This window comes from Martes martes (genome assembly GCF_963455335.1).
Source record: "Martes martes genome assembly, chromosome: 6".
NCBI lineage: Eukaryota > Metazoa > Chordata > Mammalia > Carnivora > Mustelidae > Martes > Martes martes.
In genome coordinates this window covers 116,472,738-116,493,322 of record NC_137893.1, presented here as the reverse complement: position 1 = coordinate 116,493,322, position 20,585 = coordinate 116,472,738, and the positions used below count along the sequence as shown (strand labels likewise).

General features: G+C 41.4%; 1 protein-coding gene across 2 annotated transcripts in view; it reads left to right on the top strand.

Moving 5' to 3' along the window:
* Positions 1–6,098: 6,098 nt before the first annotated feature.
* BLTP3A (bridge-like lipid transfer protein family member 3A) overlaps positions 6,099–20,585 on the top strand; it is a gene marked incomplete at both ends in the record, with an annotated part of 62,496 nt that continues 48,009 nt past the window's right edge. For both annotated transcript variants that reach the window (XM_080805805.1, XM_080805806.1), the window contains one exon: positions 6,099–6,142. In XM_080805805.1, coding sequence (XP_080661931.1) covers positions 6,099–6,142 — 44 coding nt within the window. The remainder of the gene's footprint in view (positions 6,143–20,585) is intronic.

Below are 20,585 nucleotides of genomic sequence, written 5' to 3'. Positions count from 1 at the left end.
TGGTCAACCTGGACCTCTCTCTTCACCTGACATTAGTAACAAGAGTGCCACGCCCCCTTTGCCAGACCAGTGTGAGAAAAAGTCAGTAAAACAGAAGGTATAAATAAGATCCGGAGTCTTAGAACATAATATGAGAACATCCAGGTTTCAATCTAAAATCACTCATCATACCAAGAATCAGGAAGATCTCAAACTGAATTTAAAAAGGCAAGTGATAGATGTCAACACCAAGACCGCAGAGATGCTAGAACTATTTGACAAGGATTTTAGAGCAGCCATCATAAAAATGCTTCAATGAGCAATTATGAACATGCTTGAAATGAATGAAGAGATGGAAAGTCTCAGCAAAGAAACAAGACATGAAGAAGAACCAAATGGAAACTTTTTGGAACGAGAAAATAAGTAAATTCAGTGGATGGACTTAACAGCAATCAGTAATATGAAACAATGAACTTGAAGATAGAACAATAAAAGTACCCAATCTGAACGACAGAGAGAAAATAGACTTAAAAAAAAAAATGGGGCTCGTGGGACAAAAGATCTAATATTCATGTTGTCAGAGTCCCAGGAGACGGCACAAAAGGAAAACCAAAGAAGGTACTGGAACAGTTGTTGAAAACATCGCAGATTTGCAAGCAACATAAACCTATATATATTTAAGAAGTTGAGTGAGCCTCAATCAGGATTAAATATTTTTTTCAAGATTTTATTTTTAAGTAATCTCTACATCCAATGTGGAGCTCAAACTCATAACCCCGAGATCAAAAGTCACAAGCTCCACCAACTGAGCCAGCCAGGCACACTTCAATCAGTATAACTCAAATCCACACATCAGTATACATTGGAATCAAATTCTGAAAACTAAAGATAAAGAAGTTGAAAATAGCCAGAGAAAAATGACCTTATTCTTGAGGGAAAACAATTAGGACAGATTTCTCATCAGAAACTGTGGACACCAGAGGAAAGTGGCAGGATAGCTTTCAAGTGCTGAAAGAAAAGAGCTCTCAGCCCAGGATCCAATATCCAGTAAACTGTGCTTTAGGAATGAATGGGAAATTAAAATGTCCTCTGATGAAGGAAAACTAAGAGAATTTGTTGCCAGCAGGCCTACTTTAAAAGAAAGGCTAAAAAGTCTCAAAACAGGAAACAATGAATGAATCTCACAACATCAGGAAGGAAAGAAGAACACAGGAAAAATATGGGTAACTGTAATAGACTTTACTTTTCTTGAGTTTTCTAAGTTGTTGGATGGTTGAAGGAAGAATTTAGGACACTGATTAATGTAGCTCCAAATGTAGAGAAAATATTTAAGGCAATTATACCTGTGGGCGGGGTGCCTGGTGGCTCATCGGTTAAGCATCTGCCTTTGGCTCAGGTCATGATCTTGGATCCAGGATTGAGCCCCTTGGCAAGGTCCCGGCTCAGCAGGGAGTCTGCTTCTCTCTCTCTCTCCCACTCCAGCTCCCCCTGTTTGTGTTCTCTCTCTCTGTCAAATAAATAAAATCTTTTTTTAAAAAATATTTTAAAAAAATTATACCTATGGGAGAGAAAAGAGGCCTAAAGGGAGGTAAAGTTTTTGCACTTCACTTGAACTGGTAACTGGCAATACTGTAGATTGTGATAAGACTCTGATATAATAATGTAGTAACTAGAGAAACAACTAAAAGCTATGCATCTAAAAGCTTTCAAAGCTATACAAAAACACTATAGATTCCTTATTTCAAAACTTCTGGGGTGCCTGGGTGGCTCAGTTGGTTAAGCATCTGCCTTTGGCTCAGGTCATGATCCCAGGGTCCTGGGATCGAGCCCCATGTCAGGCCCCCTGCTCAGTGGGGAACCTGCTTCTCCCTCTTCCTTTGCCCCTTCCCCTGCTTGTGTTTGCTTTCCCTCCCTCTGTCAAATAAAATCTTAAAACAAACAAACAAACAAACAAAAAAACTTCTTACAAAGCTACTGGACTGTTGATTTTATCAGCGATTGATTTTCACCAAGACATTCCAATGGGGAAAGATTATTCTTTTCAACAAATAATGCTAAGACAACTAGATATCCACATGACAGATAAGTGAAAATCAGTCCCATTCATCATACCATATACAAAAAACGAACAACATGGATAAAATTCCCAAATGTTAGAGCTAAAACTGTATAACTTTTAGATGAAAACATAGATGTAAATCTTCCTGACCTTGGATTACACAAACTATTCCTCAGGTGTAACACCACAACCACAGCAACAAAAAAAGAAACTGGATATTGTCAAAATTAAACATTTTTGTGCTTCAGGATGTCTCACTGGCTCAGTCAGAAGAGCATGTGACTCTTGGAATCGGGGCCATGAGTTTGAGCCCCATGTTGGGTGTAGGGTTTTCTTAAATAAACCAAAAACAAGATTTGTGTGTGTGTGCTGCAAAGGACACATAATCAGGAAAATTAAAAGAAAACTCACAGAATTGGAGAAAATTTTTGCAAATATATCTGAGAAGGAACTTGTATCTAGAATATAAAATTGCAACTCAATGATAAAAAGACAACCCAATTTTAAAAGGGACCTGAATAGACATTTTTCCAAAGATATACAATGGCCTATAAGCCATGAAAAGATGCTCAACATCATTAGCCATAAGGAAATAAACATAGATTCTTAAGCAAATATTAACAAATAGAATTCAGCAATATATGAAAGTAATTATATACCATACCCAAATGAGGTTTTAAGGATGCAGGCTGCTTCAGTATTTGAAAACTCATCAGTGTAATCTACCATGTTGACAAACTGAAGAAAAATCACATGAACATGACATTCAATGCAGAAAAAGCATTTGGAAAAAATTAAACATAAATGCTTGATTAAAAACTCTCAAAAATAAAAAAAAACTCTCAAAAATAGGAGCAGAGAACTTCCTCAACTTGATAAAGAGCATCCATAAGAAAAATCTACAATTAACTTTATACTTAATGGTGAAGAATGAATGCTTTTCCCATAAGATTGGGAACAGAGAGAGTATAACTACTGTCATCGTAACAGCACTCCAACTGGTCTTAAGGGTTAACTTGCTTCCAGCTTATGCGCTCCTTGCTTGCTGACCAAAGACCCTTAGCTTGTAGTAGAACGAACATACTCTCCTTGAGATTTGCAGACCGCTGGCCTTGAGGAGTGAAGGACCCAACTTTCCCAGAAGATAAAGTCTGACTAAATTTGAAAACAGTTGCCGCTGATGCCAGCAAATCTGTTCAGGGTCATGTCAACAAAGGACTAACCTAACTGCCTAGGCACTGTCTTCTCCTGCACAATCCCCCTCTCCCTTTACCCATGACTTCCTCTTTAAAACCTTCCAGGTCAGGGCTCCTGGGTGCCTCAGATGGTTAAGCGTCTGTCTTCTGCTCAGGTCATGATCTCCAGGTCCTAGGATTGAGCCCCTTATAGGACTCCCAGCTCAGCAGGTTGTCTGCTTCTCCTTCTCCCTCTCCCCCTGCTTGTGTTCTGTCTCCCTCTCAAATGAATAAGTAAAATCTTTTTTTTTTTAAGATTTTATTTATTTATTTGACAGAGATCACAAGTAGGCAGAGAGGCAGGCAGAGTGGGGGGCGGGGAAGCAGGCTCCCCACTGAGCAGGGAGCCTGATTCGGGGCTCCATCCCAGGACCCTGAGATCATGACCTGAGCCAAAGGCAGAGGCTTTAACCCCCTGAGCCACCCAGGTGCCCCGAATAAGTAAAATCTTAAAAAAAAAAAACGAACGAAAAGCCTTCCAGCTCTCCTGGGTGGGGAAGATGCTCTTTGATCTGTTAGTACACCATCTTTCCAGGTTGCTGGCTTCCTGAATAAATCAACCTTTCCTTTCCCACCATCACTTGTCTCTGAAGTATTGATTTTCAAGGGGTGAGCAGTTGAACCCGAGTTCAGAACCAGTTCTCAGTCTGTCACCAGTCCTGTTACACAAAGTGCCAGGAATTGTAGACTGCTCAATAAGTCAAGAAAAGGAAATAAAAGGTTTTCATGTCAGAAAGGAAGAAATGTTCTGTATACTGAGTGTATTAATGTCAATATTCTGGTTGGGATATCATACTAAAGTTTTGCAACGTGCTGCCCTTAGGGGGAACTGAGTAAAGGATACAAGGGTATCTTTGTATTATTTCTTACAGATGAAAGTTAAGACACAATTATCTCAAAATATAATGTTTTAAATTTTAAAAAAGTATGGATTGGGCCCAAATTCCTTTTATTTTTATATGCTTTGCATTCTTGGCATTGCAGGGAAAGAAAATCACATCGATACGATTGGTTAGAGTATGAATTCTCCTATTCCACAGTCCCTAGAGGAGCCATATTTTTTTAGAACATGACTTTTTGCTTCCAACAAAAATAACTCATTCATGAGGCGTGATGAATTGTTCAACAAGGATGCTGAATCTGAACTTGGGCAGGTTTTGTTTTACAAAGCTGATGTCAGATATCCAATCAGTTGCTAGGAAAAGAAGCACAAAAATGCAAGAAATTGTCCCAAGTCCCTAGAGCTGACGAGTGAATTGGGTGGGAGTGATGATGGCCAATAATCCTGGCAAGAAACTTCTTTCATAGGATCTATTGGTTCCTAGTATGTTTTTGATTGAGAGGTGGGCAGAGGGGCAAATAATGATGGACTGTGTAGTCTTGCTAGAGGGATTTGGGTAGTAGAGCACCCAGGTTGAGGATTGTTTGCTTCCCTTTTAAAAAGGTAATTTGCGAGCGGGGGGGGGGGGGCACCCGGGTGGCGAAGTCAGTTAAGCTTAAGCTCCAACTTTTGGTTTTGGCTCAGGTCATAATCTCAGGGTGGTGAGACTGATGCTCAGTGTGGAGTCTGCTTGAGATTATCCCTCTCCCTCAGCCCCTCCCACTTGTGCTCGCTCTCTCTCTTTCAAATAAAATGGGGGAAAAAAGGTAATTGTGGGGGAACTTCTAGTGAAAACTGAACTTACTATAAGATACACATAGATGAAGTTTGTTGATTATTTTAAACATTTAACATTTATATAGCTGGCCATGCTTGAACCATCTCTGGAATCAGATAACAATTGTATTATGTGCATATATCAGAAGACACCCAGATTTCCTGTAAGCCTGTCTCAATATTTTACTCAGGTTTTTGTTGTAAGGTTCAAGTCCAGAAAACTGCCACCTTTTTCACCTTTGCCACAGGTTCTACAGGTGTCCCCAGCATATGGGTTACACTTTTAAGTGTGTGAACGACATAGGGTGGAAGTAGCACTAGGCTGAGAGAAAGAACCCTAAGGTTCTCCTCCTGAGTATCATTAAGTAGTCGTAACCTTGGGCAAGGTTTTCCAACCATTTTCCTGGGCTTCAGTTCCTTATGTGTTGAGTAAACATTTGCCTATTGGTTAGCTGGGTAAGAGCGGCACAGAGATGATGACGAGGTGCTCCCTTCTCAGTATTTTAGCAAAAAGCAGCAGACCGAGGTGGTTCTAAGGGCCCGTGAGTTTCTTGAGACCTTGTCACTCCTTGTCGCTTGTCATTCCTCAGCCTGATTTCTGGAGTAGAGTTAGCTGGTGCTCAACAATGAGTGAATGTGTGAGGGAAATGAATGAGAAATGGAAGATGCCATTGCGCAGTTATCTAGCGAATTCCTGTAAAAAATTACAAATATTGCCGCCTTTCTCCTATAGTTCAAAACGACTGCGGGAACCTCATACATTTCGGAGGGAAAGCCTTTCTGATTTCTCCGCGTAGAGAGGCAGACCGCAGAGCGGTGGCACAGAGCCCGGAGCCGACCCTCCGCGCGTGCGCGCGTCCGCCACGCCCCCTCCCCGCTCCCGCCCCGCCCCTCGTCACGCGCGGCCTTCTCCCTGCGCGCGCCTCGGGCTGCTGGCGGCGCGCGATCTCCGCGTCGCTCCGGGCTGGCGGCCGCGGCGCCGCGCGGGTGGGTGGGATAGTGGCGGAGCTCCCGGCGCCGGGGCAGGAGCGGGAGAGCGCCATGGCGGCGGCGGTGGCGGCGGCGGCGGCATCCGGTCCCCGAGCCGCGGCGAGGTGAGGGGCCGCCTCTTCACGACTGAGGAGGCCAGAGCTGCTCGCCTGCCTTCCACGCGGGCCGCGGCTCCGGCATGGCTGGGATCATTAAGAAGCAGATCCTGAAGCACCTGTCCCGGTGAGAGCGCCAGCGCCGTCCCCCAGCCGTCCCGGGGCCCTTCCTAACCCTCTTCGACCCTCCTCCGTAAGCCCTCCTTTGGGCCGCTCTCCCCCTCCTTCGCTCGAGCTGGGACTCCTTGGCGGCCCTCGCCTCAACTCGAGCAGGACAGTCTCCGGCCCGTTCCGCCGGCCCCGACCGTTGTCACCACTCTGTTCTTCCCTCTTCCTGTGCCCTCCGGTGCAGGGTGCTTCTGCCCTTGCTGGGGTGCCGCAGGCTTTCCTCTCGACCCTCGAAGCCTCCTTAAGCCTCCCGAGCCTCAAGGATCTCCTGGCCGGCTGCCCCCGGCTCAGTTCCCATTCAAGTCCCACACCGACAAGCAGGTCACCTCGTTGTCGCTTGCACGCTTCCTCTTTCTCCCCCCACTTAGTTTTCACTCCTTATTCCAGACAGGTGTTGGGGATGCCTTAATACTTTCAGTCAGCCTTTGTATCTCAAGGGGAGAGTGGTTCTAGCCTTGTACACGCTAGTGGTTTTCCGGAGGTAGGAGTAGGGGGCGGAGCCAGTCAACGGGGGACACAGGGCCCTTGCACTGCTGTATCTTACCTGGTCTTCCGTTGCCTGGATGAGTGGTATGTGAGACCCTTCTGCTGCCACTGCATCCCCTTTTCTTTTCTTTTTTTTTTTTTTTATTTTTTTTTATTTAAAGATTTTTATTTATTTATTTATTTGACAGACAGAGATCACAAGTAGGCGGAGAGGCAGGAAGAGAGAGAGGGAGGAGGAAGCAGGCTCCCCGCTGAGCAGAGAGCCCGATGCGGGGCTCGATCCCAGGACCCTGGGATCATGACCTGAGCCGAAGGCAGAGGCTTTAACCCACTGAGCCACCCAGGCGCCCCACTGCATCCCCTTTTCTGATTGAGACTCTGGCTTGTTTACTCTTACTTTGATTTTAGACTTTAATTAATAATTAGATTCAGATACATCTGTTGGTTAATAACCATGTTATAATAGTAAAAGTAGATTGGAGGCTGGAACTGGAAGGTGCCTTTGGACTCTTTACTAGGATTAACTTACTAATAAATTCTTTTTCAGATAGCATTCAACTGGGTGTTCCACGAGTTTGGTTGTTCTGTATAAAGATTTAAAAGTAGGACTAATGATTGTGAAATGGTATAGAAAATTTAAATGAAAACTTAATTTCAATAAACACAGAAGCAGAGAATTTTAGGATTTAGAGATGATCTAACCTAATACAGCATTGTGTTTAAGAGCCCAGACTCTGGTTTACTTTATTCAACTGTAAAATGAGGATAATAATAGTACTCTAACTCAAAGGGGTTTTTTTGTTTTTGTTTTTGTTTTTGTTTTAAGATTTCATTTATTTATTTGAGAGACAGAGCATGAATGGCGGGGAGGGCCAGTGGGAGAGGGGGAAGCAGACTACCGCCCTGAGCAGGGAGCCCCACCCCGGGGGTCTATCCCAGGACCCTGAGATCATGACCTGAGCCAAAGGCAGACACTTAACTGGCTGAGCCACCCAGGCACCCCTCAAACTGTTATTTTGAGGGTTAAATATATGTAAAGACAGCACAGTGCCTAGCACGTACGTAGTAAGTGCTCAATTAAAACATGAGCTATAGGGGCGCCTGGGTGCTCAGCCAATAAGCGTCTGCCTTTGGCTCAGGTCATGATCCCAGAGTCCTGGGATCAAGCCTGGCATCAAGCCCAGCATACCGCTCCCTGCTCCGTGGGAAACCTGCTGCTCCCTCTCCCACGCCCCCTGCGTGTGTTCCCTCTCTCCTTGTTTCTCTCTGTCAAATAAATAAATAAAAATCTTGGTGGGGGGGAAACAACCCATGAGCTCTAGTTATCTTTTGGGACACCAGTTGTGTGACAATTTGATATAAGCCATAGACTTCTTCAGAAAAATGTGCATATGCAAACAGGTTTTTTTTTTTAATGTAAATTCTGGGGGAGAGTTATGAAGCCCAAAAGCACATGCTGAATCCTGCAAGTCATCCTGGAACTAGGTGAATAACCCCTGACTAGTTCCACTCTTTAATTTTATGTCTGAGGAAACTAAAGCCTAGAGAGGACAAACAACTTTCCCAAGTTGCAATGGAAGGTAATGTGGTGGAATAGAACCCAGCTTTCTTTCTTTTTTTAAGATTTTATTATTTTTAAATAATCTCTATAACCAGCCCAGGGATTAAACTCACAGCCCTGAGATCAAGAGTCACTTGTTCCACTGACTGAACCTGCCAGGAGCCCCTAGAACCCAGCTTTCTAATTCTGGTGTTTTCCCCTTTAGTGCACATATGTTCTGTGTACTCTCAATGAGTATAGAGTTTTTAAGAAAAATTTTAATAATGTATGCTGATTTATTCAGTGGATCCTTAGTGAACAGAGTATCTTTTTCAGATGAAGTAGGAATAGGTATGACAGACATTGGGAGACATTTCTGATTTCCTCAGTGTTATGTGATTGACTGAGGAGAAAGAGGAAGAAAAGGTTATTTGGGGCTGCAATATCAGGGTTCCAGGAAAAGATTGTAGGACTTGGATCTGGTTGAGGGACAGGTCACACTCCTTGCACCTTTCTGTCTGTTTATCCTGGAAAAGTGGCCTAATCAAGTATGACGTTTGTATCTCTGTATGGTCTCTGTGATACCTACAGAAGCTGGCCTGCCTGGAGGGGAATTACAGTTTCTGTGGGTTGCCAAATCTCATGGGGAAGGAGAAGAGAAGGTATACTGATTTACTATGTTAAATAAACATTTGTAGGTGTTTAATAATGATTTGTTTATGATGACAGTGCCACTTGACCTGGCGGAGAGTGTCTTAACAGCAGGAAGGATAGCCCAGTGACTCTCATGTTTAATTTTGGTCATGAAGTTCTGGATATTAATAGTGTTTTGTTGGAATGCATCTTCTTTATTAGCATTTTGGTAAATAAGATTTGAGGGAGGTGGTCTTCAGGATATTTCTGTTAAGTGCCTGCTCCAGGCCAGGCCCTGATTTGGGCACTGGGGATTCAGCAGGGAAGAAATGTAAACATCTTTTAAGGGCTTTATATGGTTTGGATGACTGCTGTGTAGTACACATAACTTCAATGCTCAGTATTCATTTAAATAGACCCAGGAGAAGACCTTTACTTAGAAACAAAAGTAATCATTTAAAAAGAAATCCAGAATTGATTTTTTACTACATTAGATTATTCTTGTTTTAGCTCACCTTAGTTAATGACCTTTCATAAGAAGAAATATGATTGACTGTCATGTAAGTCAAGGGACTATGGCTCAGGGAAAGAGCATGGACTCTGGAGCCAGAGAAGCCTGATTCACCTTACAGCTCTGTCACTTAATGAACAGGTCAGCCTTTTTGAGCTGGTTCTGTTATCTGTAAAAGGTGAGAATAAGGAAGAATACCATGTACCTAGCAGAATTTTTTGAGGATTGGGGATTAAGTATTATAATGCCTAGCATGTAAGTAGGTAGCTATGTAAGTAGGTAGTTATGTAAAGAGTAACTATTATAACATGATCGTTGAAGTTAGTGACCCACCTGACTGGCTCTTTTATCTTAATTATTTTTTAAAAATATTTTATGCATTCATTTGACAGAGCACAAACAGGGGGAGCGGCAGGCAGAGGGAGAGGGAGAAGTAGGCTCCCTGAGAAGCAGGGAGCCCCATGCAGGGATTCCAGGACTCAGGATAATGACCTGAACTGAAGGCAGATGCCCGATTGACTGAGCCACCCAGGCGCCTCCTGACTGGCTCTTTTAGAAACCTTCCAGAAGTTTTGGGATGCCTGGGTGGTTCAGTCGGTTAAGCATCGGCCATCACCTTGAATCATGATCCCAGTGTCCTGGGATCGAGTCTCACACTGGGCTCCATGCTCAGTGGGGAGCCTGCTTCTCCCTCTGGCCTACTAGAAGTCTTAATTATTTACTCTAAATAGCTGCAGGAAATGATTCTGAGGGACAGAGACACAGCTGATAGACATGATAGATTTTGAAAAACATAAGTATTAGGTGAAATGCAGAAGCATACAAGATTTCATAGTCCCCTTGGAGAATAAGAGAGCCTACTGTGAACTCAGCCCTCTTAGTTCCTGATCAGTGTCTCCCCTCATTATTACTCATCCTTCTGAAGAGATCATCCTGGCCAGCCCCCAGGGGACAGTGGGCAGCTGCAGGCTGAGAGAGGCCCACTTCTGGCCCAGGGTCTGTGTAGGTGAAGGTTTGTAGAAGTAGTCTCAACTTCCAGGTCTTCCTTTATACTAGACTTTGCTTATTATCACCTTTATTTCCTAAATAATTATTTTGTTCATTTTCCAGTAATGGTCAAATCATACATGTGTTTGTTTCCTTTCCACATTTTTTTTGTGTTGCTTCAGAATAAAGCATTTTTTTTAACTTAGCAAATACTTAATAATAACCAACTGTGTGAATAAGCACTTTACAAGTCTTATAATGATGTAATTCTCAGACTAACCTTATGAGGTAGTTATTAGGCCTACTTTATAGTTGAAGAAATGACGCCCAGAGAGGTTAAGCAACTTGTGCAAAAAATCATGACTAGTAGTTGATGGAACTGAGATTCAAAGGTAGGTTCTCTGATTCTCTTTACTACTGTGCTGCTGTACACTTCTCATCTACTGAATTAATTTCAAATTAAATACACTCTTGTCACCAGCATCCATATGAAGAAACAGTATTGCTAGCACCTATGAAGCCCTCTTGTGTTGTCTTCTGTCATTGTCTCTACCAAGGGGTAAACCACTGTCCTGATTTCTAACAACACAGATTAGTTTTGTCTGTTTTTGTTTTATTTTATTCTATTTTATTTATTTTCATATAATGTATTATTTGTTTCAGGGGTACAGGTCTGTGATTCATCAGTCTTACATGATGCACAGCACTCACCATAGCACATACCCTCCCCAGTGTCCATCTCCCAGCCACCCCATCCCCCCACCACCTCCCCTCCAGCAACCCTCAGTTTGTTTCTTAAGTTTAAGAGTCTCTTATTGTTTGTCTCCCTGTTTTTGTTCTTTGTATAAGTGGAATCATATCGTATGTATGCTTCTATGTCTGGCTTCTTAACATTTTCGTGAGATTAATTTTTTTTAAATGAAAACTTTTTTTTTTAATTTGACAGAGAGAGAGAGAGAGAGAGAGAGAGAGATCACATGTAGGCAGAGAGCAGGCAGAGAGAGAGGGGGAAGCAGGCTTCCTGCTGAGCAGAGAGCCTGATGTGGGGCTTGATCCCAGGACCCTGAGATCATGACCTGAGCCAAATTCAGAGGCTTAAGGACCGGGACAGCCAGGCGCCCAGTAGACCTTTGAATATTTGGAAATTACGTTTAACATTGTAATACAAAGAGGTGGAGATGGATGTTCTTTGTATCAATGCTTAAGGAGAGAAGGGAATAAGGGCTATTTCTGTTTATCTTTTTTTTTTTTTTATATCAAGGCATACTACAGAGGAAACTTTGACCTCAGCATAGGTGAAATAACTGAAATATATACACGAGGTTGGGTCCTTAGTGGATGTACTTTTACATAACCTAAGAACATAGCATAATCATATACTGTATTCTCAGAGTGAAAAAAAAATCAGCAGTCATTTCATTGTCTTCACCTATAAGTATGGCTTTAATCATTGAAAGAAAAAGAAGTTTTTTTTTTTTTTAAAGATTATTTACTTATTTGAGAGAGAGAGGGCAGAGCAGGCAAGAGAGAACATGAGTTGGGGGGAAGGGGAAAGGGAGAAACAGGCTCCCTGCTGAGCAGGGGGCTCATCCTTGGGGATGAGGGGGCTTCATCCCAGGACCCTGGGATCAAGGGGAGATGCTTAACTGACTAAGGCACCCAGGTGCCCCCAAAAAGATTCTTTTCATCACAACTCAATTATCTACACCCTCCATGATGGCAGGGACTGTGGTCTCTTGTCTGCTTTGAAAACCAGAGAGTTTGAGGGTGCTTTGAGTGGGTGCAGGAGAAGGTGTGTGGAGTGGGAGTGCATGGCTGGAATTCAAGGAGCCTTAGATGTGGGGAATGGGAATAGTAGTGGGGAGAGCAGAAGGACAAGGAAACTCAATTCACCCATTATTGTTAAGGGGACTTTTATTTTTGTGTGATGAGGCAAGTATTTGCTACTGATGCCAATTATAGATACTAAAGAATATTTTCCAGTATTTAAAGCAGTATAATCAATCAGTATTTATAGTAAAGGGGAAAACTTAAGTGTAAAGTAATACACATTAGATCTTAGGTAAAGGGTATGTTGTTTGTACCTTCTTGCCATAAAAATAAGGACTAGATGTACTATAAAATACTTGTTGGATTGACATTTTTTTATTTGCCCACAGCAGTGATCATTTTACATGTATACTTAGTCCTTATAGTGCATTGGTCGTATATAGCTTGGATGTCAGCTTATCATTTAAAAAAAAATTAGAACATCAGTGGTGAGAGATCAGTATATTTAAGTCTCTGACTTATGAAAGTGGTATGTTCTCAAATTTTATTTCTAAGTTTTGGGTTTGGAGTATGTATTTCAGTAGAAATAGTGTATTAAATGTTGAGTAGGTTTCCAAGTTAGCCCACCGGGGTCTTGGTTGTTAGGGAACCATTTGAAGGAGGAGTGGAGATAGAGAAGAACAGAAAAGTTTTTTCTCTCCCATTTCTTGGAGTAAGATCTTTTAGATCATTGAGATCATTGTATCTCAGCAGGACTTTTTGTGGTTGTGATTAAGGGGTGTGGCCAGCATTTACTCAGCAGGCTAGAGACGCTGATATCATCCAGTTTGCAGAATAATCTCACATAAAGAAGCATTGTTCTTTGTCCTTTTTGAATTTTGAATATTTGTTAGATGCATGGGTTAATTACCCATTTAAATTATGTAAACCTAGAATCTAATTCTATTGTAATAAACACAAAATATTGTAAACGTTAAACTATAGGGAGTATTCTAGACTGCAACTGCCATGGGGGAAGATTGTTTTGAACTTTATCAAATGTTTGTCATTATTTTAGAAAATGTTGTCACTCTTGGCAGTGCCACTCGTGGAATTGAGTCTGTTAGTGTTGAAAATCACTGACTTAGACTAAATTCTAAATCAGCTGAAGTTTGCTCTTGATACTCTTTTTTCCCTTGATGTCTTTCCCATCTCCTAAGGTCCTCCTCATGCACACTGTTGCCCCAATTCTACCTGCAGCCCTGCTCCTCTCACTTTTGCTCCCAATTCCCATTTCTTTAGGATATATAATTTCAGCTAAGTCAGAAGGGGAATGTAGAGAATGTATTTTTGAAGGAATCCAACTCTAATTAAACCAGTTCTAATTCAGAATATGTCCCACAGGGTCGGCTGTTACTCTAAGTTACTCTTAATTTCATAGCATTTGGCTCCGCAAATACTCTGGAAGTTCCCAGTTTGTTTTTGATTTTCCAAAAATTGTTTCTTTGCTAGTTGGGGTGGGGCAGGGGGTTGGGCAGCCATTTGTGGCATGTATGAGTCTTCTGAAAGTTGGAGAATTCCGATATATAGAAAATCCAGATAAGGATTGGCTAAATTCGTTCAAGCTGAGTGCCTCCAGCCCTCTGGTCTAGTGCTTTCTCAGGCAGAGATGAAAACATCCACTTCCCATTCCTAAGAAAAATCTGTCTTTCATTTTCTTTTTTGTTTCCTTCTTTCTTTTCTTGAAATCTGTGGGGTTTTTGTTGTTGTTGTTGTTTTGGTTTTTGTTTTTTTAACTTATGTGAAAGAAGGAACTGCAGTTCAGGAATACATTTCATTTGAGAAAATGTCTTAACAGAGGCTGATGTGAAATTAGAGGTCTGTCAGTATCTTCTAAGATATCCTTTTCCTGAACCTCAGTAGAGTCCTTACTGTCTCCCTTCCTTTCAGGTGAAGTTGGCTGTGGCTCCTTAGTCCTCTGAACCCACAGGAGAGGGTCCTCAGTCTCTTTGAGGAAGATGTGCTGTAAGATAGTTGGATGGTCAGCTGCAGGTGGTGTGTCAGCCATTCTCATATAGGAGTCTAGCCTTCCCCTCAGATAGCCCCATACCCTGGGCTGCCTTTGTGTACCCTGTTTCTGAGACCATTTATTCATTAATTCTATCAGGAAACTTTTTTACTGACCACCTGAATTGTATGCCGAGTACTAGCAACTTGAAAACAAATTAGACAGGATTCCCTTTCAGGGACTCAACTGCCTACAGCAATAAACAGACCTGTAAACAGTAAGCCCAGTAAGGCATTAAGAAGTATCTATGGAGTCTGGGGGCCACAGATAGTCACGGGCAGAAAGGTGATGCCGGGCAGAGGGAGCTGCATGAGTGAGTAATGGTACTGAGTTGAGAAACAGAAGGGGACCTTTAAGAGACTGCATATGGTTCTGTGTCACTGGAATGTAGGGTTTGATGGTGGGACGTAGCAAGAGACAATACTGGAAAGATAGAGAGAGGCTGGATCATAGACACCTGTATACTATGTCCAGGCATCTAGATAGGGCTTAGCTTGTTTTCTGTTGCCATTGATCTTGGTCTAAGGCAATTGAAACTCCAAACCTCTATAACTCTTTTGATTTTGTTAAAAGTGAGAGAGATGAGGGGAAGAAGTCAGAGAGATGGTATAGTTTAGTTAAGGCTGCAAGTTCTTGAGCCATACTGCTTGATTTTGAATCTTAGCTTGTTATGATCTTGGGCAAGTTATTTGACCTTTCTATGCTTCAGTTCTCTCTACTATAGAATCGAGATAATAGTTTTCATTTATATCATGGGGATATTGAGAGAAATAAATTAATTAAAAATGTATAACAAAGTGCAGTTTAGGATATTGTCTGGAATATTAGGACAGTGTCTGGAATAAAGTAAGCAATCATTAAATGTTAGCTATTATTTTATTTTATTTATTTATTTATTTATTTTAAAGATTTTATTTATTTATTTGATGGTCAGAGATCACAAGTAGGCAGAGAGGCATGCAGAGAGAGGAGGAAGCAGGCTCCCCACTGAGCAGAGAGCCCGACGTGGGGCTCTATCCCAGGACTCTGAGATCATGACCTGAGCCGAAATCAGAGGCCTTAACCCACTGAGCCACCCAGGTGCCCCGTTAGCTATTATTTTAAAAATAATTTTTGTTCTCAGAGAAATAACATCCTCCTTTTTCATTTTTCCTGATTTTTTTTTTAAATTTTAAAAGCTTCTAGAAAGAGCTTTTAGAATATACTAATCTCTCTCTCCTTTTTAAAAACCTGGCACTTTTTATTGTCTCTAATGGGAAGGGTGTGCCTTCTTCCTCAGCATCACAGATAAATTTATTTCCATGTTTATATACGACACTCTTAAATCTGGTTTAACATGTCCGGTTCATTAGAGTATTATAGTTGGTTTACAGTGTGTGGAAGAATGTGGCTGGATTGTTGGATATACCCTTTAGTTCATTCCATCTATGTGGCAGTTACCATTTATTTGCTTTGTATTATTATCAGTGAACATTAACTGAGCATTCTTATGCTAGACTTTGTGCCAGACACAGATCTAAGTGAAACAGTTCTAAGTCTTGAGGAGTGCATAGCCCTCCTTAGAGTTAGAGACCTTCGTTTTTATTTTAAGCTCTTCTTTGTTTCCTCCACAGCTTCTTATACAGTTTGAACCTATTTACTTCAGTCAGTCATTGTGCTACTGTCTTAGGTGTTTGTTCATTGAATGATCTCTGCCTGGGAAACTACTCAAAGTAGTAAACATTAATTGAGCATTCTTGCTCAATTGCTAAGGCTTTTCTTTCACCAGCAGATGTGAAACATGACTCATTTTGAACAGTCTCTGCGCCGCCGCCCCCCCCCCCCCCCCCCCCCGCTTTTAAATAGGCTCCATGCCCAGCATGGAGCTCAATGCGTGGCTTAAAGTCAGGACCCTGAGATCAAGACCTGAGCCAAAATCGAGAGTCGGATGCTTAACCAACTCAGACACCCAGGTGCCCAGAGCTGTCTCTGCCTCTTAAAATAAGCAAATGTTAGGGCCAGTTCTGCTAAAAAATTAAGGACAGCCTCGCGTATGAAATCTTTTTTCCTCAGTTTCCTTCTTGAGCAATTTTCAAAGCTCAGATAATTTATATGCCATACTTCTTTAAATAATTGTTCGAGGCTGTGCCATGAAGAAATATCTGTTCACATTTAGTAGTGAATGACCAGCAGTGCCTATTCTGAGCATTAACAGCTGCAGTTTCGCTTCGATGAATCCAAGAGTAGGTCTTGGATGTAAGTCTTAAAATTAGAACTATAATACTCAGATTTCATTAATTCTAGTGTTGATGTGGTTTGGGAATTGTCAAGACCTGGAAATACAAAGGAAATTAAAGGGAATCTGTTAGTATGACAAGGAGTGTTTCTATCAAAGTGAGATTTGCCAAGACTTTGGACATGAAGTGTAGTATCTTCAGGGCTGGTTCAGGGGAGAGAATCTGGGACCCAATCAGTATGGGAACTGAATAGTTAAAGAATTGAGAGGGAAGAGGGCAGCTGTTTCTGAGTTACAGTTGGTAAGGAGCCCCTACTATTTTCGTCCTAATTCTAGGATGACCAGGGAAAAGGTATGTGGAAAGGACATTGGATAAGAAGTTACAGCCATAATTTCAAGTGGTACTCAAATGTGTTAACAGTCAATTAGATGAGGAGCCCATATGTAACATACCTTACACGCCTAGACCCTTGCTAGTGGATCAGATTGCAAGTATTCAGTTCTAGAAGACTGGCTTGGGGCACCTGCCTGGCTCAGTTGGTGTGGCATGTGACTCTTGATCTTGGGGTTGTAAGTTTAAGCCCCATGTTGGGTACAGAGATTACTTTGAAGAAGTAAATCTTAAAAAAAAAAAAAAAAAAAGGGACTGGCTCAAATCAGACAAGGTATTAGGGCTTCAGCTAAACAGGCTAGGTTTTAACAAGGCTCTGGGCTTAGGAAGGGAATTAGAATGTTCATCAGGGCTTCTGTTTAACATTAAGGAAAGAAAGCTCTCCACACTCTCCAGAATATCAACTGGCCTATTACTGGGATGGGAAGGTAAGGTAAAAGTGAGTGCTTCAAGTCATTGATTACACAGCTACTATGGGTGTGGGGAAATGTGTATGATTGGTTACAATTGTAGAGAGTGTGAATCAGTATCACGTTTGTAGAGGAAAATTTGGCAAATCTGTCAAAATGTAAAAATGTACAATTCCACTTTTATGAAGTCTTCCTATAGAAGGTATCAAGTAAGAAAAACCTAAAAGCCTTTTAATGAAAATTAGTGTAAAAGAGCAATCTGTAGAGACTTTATTAAATAAATTTTAATTTTCCATACAGAGATGTTGCTTGTAGATAACCCCCCAATTATTAAAAAGTACTTAAAAATTTGACAGTATAAAATGCCCGATATATTTTTCATTGAAAATAATAGCAAGTTTTAGAAATGTATATATAAAATAATTCTATTTTATTCTATGAATTGGAAACTCATTTTTTCCTTTGTACCTATTTTTCTCTTTATACTTTTTTATATTGTTTCAATTTTTTAAAGATTATTTATTTGAGACACAGAGAGAGAATGAGCAGGTGAGAGAACAAGAGCAAGGGGAGGGAGAAGCTGACTCCCTGCTGAGGAGGGAGCCTGATGCCAGGCTCAATCCCAGGACCCTGGGATCATGACCTGAGCCAAAGGCAGATGCTTAACCAACTGAGCCACCTAGGTGCCCCTGTTGCAATTTTTTATGATAAGCACTTCACTCGCAAACCAAGAGGATGATTTATCTATTACCATCTATCATACCGAGCCATCTATCATACTGAGAGGGTACACTTGTATACATCTGGTCATATGTGTTTTTGGTAACTCACATCATGGTTCCCTCTTGGAGACGATACAATACCAATGAGATCTAGAAAAGGGTTCTACTTCTAATAATATAGGAGTATCTTATATTGATCTAGCCCTTTCCGAGATAACAGTTATGAACTCTGGACAGTATGTAAAAAAATAACTACTTGAAGACATTGGAGAGTGACCAAATCTGGCAGAAATTGATAGGAAATTTGAAAGATGGGAACTGTACCAGGTGTGATTCTCACTTACACAATTCTTTTGCCTGAGGATACTCCAAGTTTGCATGGTGGGTGGTGGCTAGAGCTCAAGCAAAAGCCTACAGTTTTACTAGTTTGGTGAGTTGGAGGATGGAGTTCAGGACAGTAAGAGGGACTGGAGAATGAGGAGAGAAATACCAGAAAGGAGGGAGCAACAGAAGAGGGAGCCCTAAAATCTGCTTTTAAATTCTGTCCAAATCCTTGACATGCATGGGGAAAGACTTAATGGAGCCTAGAAAAGGCAGTAGTTGGAAAGCTGAATGAATTGAACAGAGGTTTAGCTGCTGCCCCTTGTAGGGGAGGCAGAGTTTGGAGTATGAATTTAGCCAAGTTAATTTCCCAGTAGAATAAAATTCACTCTTCAGAGGAAGATTGACAGATTTTAGAATTTCAATAATGTCCACTATACAATAATAAACGACTAGATGTTCAGTGAAGGAAAATGTGACTCATTGTTGAGAATAGCAGTCAATAGGAATTGACCCCAAGATGACTCAGATGTTGAAATTATCAGACAAGGACATTAAACTTGGTAATAATAAATGAACAGATGGAGGATCTCAGCAGAGAACTGGGAGCTATAAAAAGAACCAAATGTAAAATCTAGAACTGATTTGAAATGAAAAATTTATTAGATGTGCTTAATAGCAGATTGGAGATGGCTAAAGAAAGGGTTGGTAAACTTCAAAATAGAGTGGCAGGAATTATCCACTCTGAAGAAAAGAGAAAAAAGATTAAAAGACAAAAACAGAGTGTCAGTAACTGTGCGACAATACTAATATATGTGTAATTGGAGTCCTAGAAGTAAAGGAGACAGAAGACATCTGGCAGATTGTATTTTCCAAAGATGGCTGCAGCAGTATCTACCATTCTACATGTTCTCTTGGCCAATAGAATCAAGTTGGAAGTGACATCCCAGCTACACAGAGCTCCAATTAACAGTCCTGGCTGAACCTGGTCTTTGAGACATTTCAGCCCAGGAATCAACCATGTGGGTGAAGAAGCCACTGGGTGATACCAGCTCCCAACTGTTCATGGTGTCCCAGATGAGGCCCCAGAATTCATGAAACAGAATAAAGCTATCCCATTTGTCCCTTGAATGAATTTCTAATGCACAAAATCTGTGAACTTAATAAAATGCTTACTGTTTTATGGCACTAGGTTTGGAGTGATTTGTTATGCTATAGTAGAAAACAAAAACAAGGTAAAAATATTTGAAGAGGGGTGCCTGGGTGGCCCAGTGGGTTGGGCCCCTGCCTTCGGCTTGTGTCGTGTTCTCAGGGTCCTGGGATTGAGCCCCACATCGGCTCTCTGCTCAGTGGGGAGCCTGCTTCTTCCTCTCTCTGCCTGCCTTACTGGCTGCTTATTATCTCCCTGTTGAATAAATAAATAAAATCTTCAAAAATTTTTTTTGAAGAAATAATGGCTGACAACTAAATAATAAAGACAACCCAATTTAAAAATGGACAAAAGATCTGAATAGACCTTTCTTTCTCTCTTTCCCTCCCTTCCTTCTTCCTTCTCTCTCTCTCTCTTTCTCTCAAAAGATTTTATTTATTTATTTGACAGAGAGAATGAAAGAGCACTCTCTCAGGGGGAGTAGCAGAAGGAGAAGAAGTGGCCCCCCACAGAGCAGGGAGCCCAATGCAGGGCTCAATCCCAGGACCCTGAAATCATGACCTGAGCCAAAGGCAGACGCTTAATGGACTAAGCCATCCAGGTGGCCCCAGACATTTCTTTAAAGAAGATGCATAAATGGCCACAAACATATGAAAAGATACTCAACGTTATCAAGCCATCAAAGAAAGGCAGATCAAAATTACAATGGCTATAAGGATGACTGTAATAAAAAAAGACAGATAATAACAGATGTTGGTGAGGATGTGGAACAATTGGAACTCTAATGAAACGCAGCTGGTAGGGCTGTAACATGGTATAGCCACTAAGGAAAACAGCCAGGCAGTTCCTGAAAAAGTAAATTAGAGTTACCATTTTACCAGCAGTTCATTCCTACCCAACAGAAATAAAAGCATATGTCCACACAAAAACTCGTCCTTGCATGTTCATAACAGCATTATTCATAATGTCCCCAAACGGGAAACAACCCAAATGTTCATCAGCTGATGAATGGATAAACAAAATGTGGAGTATCCATATAATGGAATATTTTTGACCATAAAAAGGAAAAGAAGTGCTGATTCCTGTCATAACATGGATGAACCTTGAGAATATGCTAAGTGAAAGAAGCTAGTCACAAGAGACCATGTATTACATAATTCTGTTTATATTAAATGTCCTGGATAGGCAAATCTGTAGAGACAGAAAATAGAATAATGGT